This window comes from Salvelinus sp. IW2-2015, linkage group LG6.2 (genome assembly GCF_002910315.2).
Source record: "Salvelinus sp. IW2-2015 linkage group LG6.2, ASM291031v2, whole genome shotgun sequence".
NCBI lineage: Eukaryota > Metazoa > Chordata > Actinopteri > Salmoniformes > Salmonidae > Salvelinus > Salvelinus sp. IW2-2015.
Genome location: NC_036846.1, coordinates 17,413,091 through 17,420,605, shown reverse-complemented (window position 1 = coordinate 17,420,605; position 7,515 = coordinate 17,413,091). Strand labels below are relative to the sequence as shown.

The following is a 7,515-nucleotide window of genomic DNA, read 5'->3' as shown; positions in this document are numbered from 1 at the left end:
ACAAATAAGTAGATGGTGAGGTGGTGACAATGTACACAGAGCCAGGGTTCATAAGTCTTCAGATTTCATAACAGCTTATATAGAAGACGGTACATAAGATAGTGTCGCATTACTTAGACATACAGTATCAATACATAGTGTTCATTATGAAATGAGTTTCTGTGCTAGAGGCCAAGTACAAGCTAAAGGTGTAAAGGGCTTCAGACACTGATTTCACCCTCATATAAGCTGTCAATAATGGAAAAAATCATATCCAACGGGAGTCTAATATAGAGATAAACACCCATCTAGACAAAAAAAGACTTGAATAAAAAAGGAAACAACAATGATTTGTGATCTAAAAGGGTTTTATTAACCTTCAAGAGAACAGAACCTTTTGAAAACTTGATTACAATAAGTCTAACCACTAGCACCTTCTTTAGCAGTAAAAACACAAGTCAATAACGTGTAACAGACAATATAGGATCAAAGTATTGCACAGGATAAAATAACTATCATTTTTACTATTTTCTACATTGTAGAATAATAGTGAAGACTTGGCCTCCACAATCCCCCGACCTCAACCCAAAACCCTTGAGTGTGTCCAAACTTTTGACTGGTACTGTAAGTATAATAATTGTTTCATCCATCATTGCATAGCTCATAAAGCATTCAGCAATTCATGTTACTACTAATTTAGTATGATTCTGACAAATGGTAATGATGCTAAATGCTTTTTTATACAGAGCAGCAAAGTCCATACTAATAATAATTTATACATAGGAAGAAGGAATTTCTGTTTCATACAGCACCTTGCAAGGAAACTTTGAGGCATAGTCAGATATAATTTGCTTATGAACTAAACAAATAAACAAATCGGAACCTGCAACGAAAGCTACAAATAACTTCACATTTATGGCATTCAGTACCTCTGTCAAACCAAGGTATTTCTGATGGAGCACCTTATTCCTTGAGCCTAACCCATCAGTGCTTTACTGTGCTTCAACAAGGCTATGGTAAAAGACCTGTTTATACAGTCTCTTATTAATCCCTCGCCTCCCCGCCCACCTGCTTATCGCTTTATATTTCGTTCTGCTGGCTCAGCACGTCGAAGGACATGATAATGGCCATGTCAGTGGAGCCCCCTCCACCCCCGCTGGCTGCCAGTTTGAGCTGGGACATGCTGGCCCCGGTGAACACCTCTCCCTCCCACACACGGCTCTTACTGAGCTGCAGCTCCATCAGCTGCTCTCCCACCACGCTCACCCTCTGGGCCCCAGGCACCCTGACCCTGAAGAGCACCCAGGACAGGGGCTCCAGGAGACCACCGCGGGGCTCGAACAGCACGCTGCCCCTCTGCCAGGCTGTGTAGGTGCAGGGGAACGGAGGCCAGCTGCTCCCTGAGCTGTTGCGCAGCACAAAGTCACATAGCAGACTGAAGTCCTGGTCAGTGGAGATTTTGGCGTAAAGGCCCAGCTTGTAGACTCCGGCCTCGGGTAGGGCCACGCTGATGGTCACTTTGCTGCTGTTGTAAGTGAAGAAGACGTGCCGGCAGAGTGGGTGCCCCAGTCTCTTGCGTTGTTCCTTGAACAGCACAGCGTGGAGCTCCAGGTCTTGTTGGTTTTGGAAGGTAATGTTGCATTTGCCTTGCTGGGTGCTCACCACCGCCCTCGTGTGGCTGAACTTGGAGAGGCCAGCGTCTTGCGTCCGGATGCCAGGCCCACAAGCAGTGCTAAGGGCAGGGGGAAAGAGCTCATTGAGGTTGATAGCGCCTCCTGTGCAGTGCAAGAGGAAGTTGCCTCCATTCTGGAAGCCGTCTTGGGGCCGCTCGTAGTTCCGAACAAACACAGACAACCGATAGTAACCTAGATAGGGACAGAGGATGTTACAGGTGAGGCGGTCAGATTGGATTTGAGTTGCCAGACACCTCTTGGCTATGGACGGGTCAAGGTCTTTCTGGGTCAGTTCACACAGCATCATGAGTGGTCTGGAGGTGTGCAGGACTAGCTCGAAGGAGCCAGTCTCCGACACCGCAGCCTCTGCCCCGTTGCTGCACTTCTTCACCCCCAGGCTCTCTGCGCTCCGCTGCAGACCCCAGGACAAGAAGGGGTTCTCAGGGAGTTCTTCAGTTAGTTCCTGTTCTGGACACTCCACCAGGAGAGAGCAGACCCAGCTGAACGTCCCTGAGTTGTTGCCTGACCGGGCAAAGATCATGACGTCATACGTGCCACCTGTAGGGGGCAGCAGTCGTAACCTCATGCTCTCCCGGGTCACAGTGAGCAGGCCAGATGAGCTGTTGACCGCTTTGGGTTCACAGCCGCTCCGCTGAGAGATCTGGTAGGTGAAGTCGACAGGCTTGGTGAACTTCATGGACACCGAGGCCTCACCATTTTCTGTACAGAAACAGAAACAGCAATTAGCAAAAACAAAATATTGTACAGTATAGGCCTGAATGATGGTACCTCTTCAATGGTAACTCTTCAGTGACATATTCATCTACAACTACTTTATGACTAACTGTGAATAACTGCTGTGAACAGTGTCCACTTTCAACAACGTGTTAGCCTAACATTTATGTTGTATAATTCAACCTTGAGCACTAGTCTCCAGGTTTTTATCGACTGTGCCGCCATTTTGGTTTAATATGGATGCAGGACTGACCTGTGACCAGCAGGAAGTGTTTGGGATGGAGGAGGGTCAGACCCAGTCTGTAGAACTCCGAGGTCTTTAGAACACTCTTCTCAAACTCCTCCAGTGGGATGGGATCGTCCAGAAGCTGCCACTCTTGCTCATCTGGACAGTGGGAGTTGATGAAGTCCTCAGGGTCTGTCAGGAAGTAGAAGTCATCGTACCTGGATGACAAGGAGAATGGCTTAATAGCAGAAAAGCTAATGCTAATGCTAATCGAAAGTGACAACGTTTGAGAGATGTTGCAGTAGTTTTCAGAATAAAAAAATAAAAAAATCCATAAGTACACTCTTTGATAAAAAGATGGTATCTAGAACCTAAAAGGGGTTTTTGGCTGTTCCCATAGCGGAACCCCTTGAATAACCCTTTTTGGTTCCAGGTAGAACTCTTTTAGGTTCCATGTAGAGCCCTTTCCACAGAGGAGGAACCCAAAAGGGTTCTATCTGGAACCAAAAAGTGTTATCATATGGGGACAGCCGAAGAACCCTTTTGGAATTCTATTTTTATATGATTGTAGTGAGATAATTCCAGTCTTATTTGGCACTAGTACTGTTGTATGTATGGACCAYCTTGTTAGAATTGGTCCATTACAAAAATAGCCTTTGTAATGAGTGGCAATCATCATTACTTGTTTTCATCATTATCAAGTAACACGGTTCTTAACATTCCATGCACGAATAACCCACAGGGTTGATTTTAGAATAGCTAATCAGACACTAGTTCGTTGCTATTCTTAGTGATTCAATTGCATCTGTTGGCAGCTTGTCAACATAATATATGTTGTGCTCAACAGTATAGTATGTACTTAACTCTGTGCTAGCACTGTTACCAATCATGTAGACCAATTGCTTTACTTGGAACTCATATTCACCTCTTAATAAAGGCTTTGTTGTCCATGTCTACTCTCCCTGCTCCCCAACATGCGTCCAGTAGATACCAGTGGCCTCCCAGTTTCACTGCGTTCCACATGTGGAGGGACTTGGTGTTTTGGTAGCTCTGGCCTTGCCTGTACCCAATACCTTTGCCATGGCCAGACACCTCTTGGCATTCGATTCCTGCTTCCCTGCAACAAAGCAGGAAACATGTAAGCCTGATGTGTTTATTACTGGCAATGGCATGCAGTTTTAGACCACTCAATTGTCAATGTGTTTGATGTTTTTATTTTATTTTTACAAATTATTTTTCAATGGACCAAATGCTGTCTTACTGGCACATCTGCATGCAGACGCTGGAGTACCCACAGCACACGCCACGACCCGTCTCAACGACCCTTTCTGGGGTGCACAGCTTGTCCGTCAGGCCAAGGTAGCCACTCACGTCGTACTCTGCAAAAAGAACCGCCCACCCCATAACATTTAAGGAAGGATATGTCAAGAATTATGCCACTATCTTGCATAACTCAAAATGTCACGATCAAGGTATTCTGCAATCAACTTCCCTGGAAAGACTCCATGTCTAACATTGGGACATATGAAAAAAGACACAGTGTAACTTAAATTGAATTATAAGGATTTAATCCCCCACTATAACCACGGGACTGCTTGCCCATTTAATTAGATAACGAGGCCACTTATCACGTCAGACTGAAACTGTGCGGCTATTTCATTAACATTTCCAGTGGACCCAGAGTGAGATGAATGAATGTCTATTTTAATGAACGTCTGTCCTCGTTAGGTTGAACCGCAAGGTCCCATCCACCAACAGCTGATCCCTGTATATACGCAGTGGAAAGACCTTGGGTAGCATTGTTAGGACAGCTGTGTAGGGATGGAAAGTTTGGGATGTAAATCTAGTATGGTAAAGAGCCTAATGAGACCAACTCTTACCTTATAGTATGGGGTTCTAGAGTAAAGCTCTCTGATGCACAGTGTTCTAAGTGGTGTTATGTTGTTGGCAGGTTGCTGCAGTGTCGCTGCGCTCTCGTGAGTAAGCCGTGGGTTGGATAATTGAGAAGGTGTGTAGGAGTGTACGGCTGTTAAAAGTGTGTGTGTGTGTGCGTGCGTGTGTGTGTGTGTGTGTGTGTGTGTGTGTGTGTGTGTGTGTGTGTGTGATGGTGTGTGTTGTGTGTGTGTGTGTGTGTGTGTGTGTGTGTGTGTGGTGTGTGTGTGTGTGTGTGTGTGTGTGTGTGTGTGTGTGTGTGTGTGTGTGTGTGTGTGTGTGTGTGCGTGTTACTGACCGATGTTGTGGCAGAGCCAGATCCAGATGGCTATCAGTTTCTCCAGCTCATTCTGCGCTCCTTCTGTGATGGTCTGGGTGATGGTCTGGGTGATGGTCGGAACTGAGAAGATCTTTTGACTTTGCAACTGCAAAACAAACAGGATTTATGGAGAAAAATAAACTTAAATGCACACACACGCACACTCACAGACACTCACTCAAGCATTTAAGTGCACAAATATACAAAAGCATATACAATATACATACGCACGCTGAGATGCACAAATATACGCATAGACACACATACACACACAGTAGTATTCTACATGCACACACAAAAATAATACAGTATTAGAAACAGACTTTTCCAGTATTGATGGCATGGTTATCCACCCTGCTGAATACTTCTGTGGTGGCAAAGAGTTCCATTTTGAGCTTTTTTTTTGAGACGCTTCCACTCTTCACTGTACTGGAGCTCTGCCTTTGACTTGGCTGGAGTTTGGGCTTCACCGGGGCTCGTCCTTCCACATCCCTCTGTATGTCCCCCTCCTCCCTTCTCACTGTACTCTTCTTCACCACCCTGAGGGAGTAGGCAGCGCACTCATCTGACAGCTGTCGCTTGGTCATGGGTCTCTGGACCTCCAACTCCATGGCAGCCCATTTCTGAAACACAGAACTAGTCTTGGACTGGGCCGCACCGGCAACAGTTGCCACTGTCGTTTTGGTTGCTACGGTTGACACTACAGTTTTGTGGCTTTTCATGATATTGCTGTTATTTAGTGACAGAACCTCCAGCTTCCACTCTTGCTGGACAACCGACGGAGCTTGTTCGTCGTCTGACGTTGTTTTTGAGGTGTCTTTAGAGTGGCCATCTTGGGGTTTGGAGGCTTTCTTTTCACCACTTTCCCCAGTTTTGACCTCCTGACCTGAGGCCTTCTGTGTGGCCTGAGGGTAGGACTCCTCCTCGGTCACTTTAGTGTTGTTGCTGTTGTTGCTGTTGTAGCAGTAGTGCTGTTGGTGATTGTTGGTAGGGAGGGGGCAATGGACGCTGCGGAGGTTGAGGGATCTCTTTGGGAAAGGGACCTCTACAGACCTCATGTGAAGAACATTGCCCATCGTTTCCAGTTTTTGGTTATATCGGAGCAGAAAACTGAGAGAGAAAAATAACTGTTAATTAAAGAGGCAATATTAAACCAATTAAAACTGATCCTGGGACACAGATGTGTAAATAATAACACTGCAATAAGAGTGAAAGTTATTTGAATCTGCACCTATGCACTGTGAAGTGAAGGGCAAATAATACTAAATTCAGACTGAAACTTGGTATCTTCAAAAAAGACAATGGTGTAAAAAAGAAGGTTCACACTCTAGGCTAACTCAAGGCAACGCTGCTGGAGAAAAAATATAGACATCAAATTATACCTGAAAGCAGATGGTTGCTATTGATAGTGTGGGTAAATAGTAGCTTTATGATATCTACTTCCTCCATACATCTGTACTCCTATGCCCTTTATACACACACATATACTTCTGTAAACGCATCAAATAAATGACAGAAGAAGTCATTATGAAGAGAGACCATGCTATTGCACTTGACATGTTAATTAAGGTAAAATACAAGTTTTTCTCTGTCTGTTTCTGAAAATGTGACAGCAATATGTGAGTTGCAGATTATTTGTGCTATGTGCAGACAATGTTGTCTTAGTGTGCTATGTTAATCATATAGAGTAGCAGCAGTCTGTACAGTTAGTCTTATGTTAGTCTATGTTAGGGCTGGATTCAATCCGTATCGCCGAGGTATCCTGGAAGATCAACATGAAAATGTATTGGTAATTTCCGATTGAGCCGACATATGCAGCGTTTACCGTGAATGCAGTTTCATTGCCTTAGTCAATCGCACTATAAAGTAGATCTTCAGCGCAACAATTGAGCCCTTTGTCTTATCGCAGCAGCTTGCAGAGTTTCATGAAATGCTCAAACTGAACTATACAGATATTGCAAATTAATCGTAATAATGCCCAGAAGTAAACACACATGCCATGCCTCATATTCAAGTGATGATCTCAATAAATCCTAAAAAAGGGATTGGTAAGAGAGTAATGTATTTTTGTTGTGTTTATGGACCCCAGGAAGATTAGCTGTCCTCATGGTGTCAGCTAATGGGGATCCCAATAAAGATAAAGTATTCCTACCTGGTGTTGATGCTTTGTCAGCAATGGTAAATCTGTCTGTCTGTCTGTCTGTCTGTCTGTCTGTCTGTCTGTCTGTCTGTCTGTCTGTCTGTCTGTCTGTCTGTCTGTCTGTCTGTCTGTCTGTCTTCTGTCTGTCTGTCTGTCTGTCTGTCTGTCTGTCTGTCTGTCTGTCTGTCTTGCCTGTCTTCGTCTGTTCTGCCCTGTCTGTCTGTCTGTCTGTCTGTCTGTCTGTCTGTCTGTCTGTCTGTCTGTCTGTCTGTCTGTCTGTCTGTCTGTCTGTCTGTCTGTCTGTGTTCTCTCCATCTATGTCTTGGCAGATCTCACCTCCCGAACCTGTGTCTGTTTTATACTCTGTGTGTCTCTCCTCAGGGCTGGGATGTGTAGGGTTTCCACGGCGAGGGGATGACAGACCTAAAAATACTACAAAGCAGCTGATAGAGACCAATGGCACAACTTTCCACGAGCGCTACCCTCCAGGGGTAGGGGTGGGCTGAGGGTC

At 45.0% G+C, this 7,515-nt stretch overlaps 1 protein-coding gene across 1 annotated transcript; it reads right to left on the bottom strand.

Moving 5' to 3' along the window:
- Positions 1-340: 340 nt before the first annotated feature.
- On the bottom strand, positions 341-7,136 carry ky (kyphoscoliosis peptidase). The gene is made up of 7 exons (XM_023990305.2): positions 7,017-7,136; positions 5,188-5,974; positions 4,844-4,970; positions 3,875-3,992; positions 3,539-3,730; positions 2,641-2,831; positions 341-2,372 (listed from the first exon to the last, which is right to left on the bottom strand). The coding sequence occupies exons 2-7, from the start codon at positions 5,938-5,940 to the stop codon at positions 1,060-1,062; spliced, it is 2,694 nt and encodes an 897-aa protein (XP_023846073.1). The 5' UTR covers positions 5,941-5,974; positions 7,017-7,136; the 3' UTR covers positions 341-1,059.
- Between the last annotated feature and the right edge of the window lie 379 nt (positions 7,137-7,515).

Excerpts from the sequence above, each read along its gene's own strand:
- ky (XM_023990305.2), bottom strand. The coding sequence starts at position 5,940 with ATGGGCAATGTTCTTCACATGAGGTCTGTAGAGGTCCCTTTCCCAAAG. Across the intron at positions 4,971-5,187 it reads ATGCCATCAATACTGGAAAA|TTGCAAAGTCAAAAGATCTT; the intron begins GTCTGTTTCTAA and ends TTTGTTTTGCAG. Across the intron at positions 2,373-2,640 it reads ACACTTCCTGCTGGTCACAG|AAAATGGTGAGGCCTCGGTG; the intron begins GTCAGTCCTGCA and ends GTTTCTGTACAG.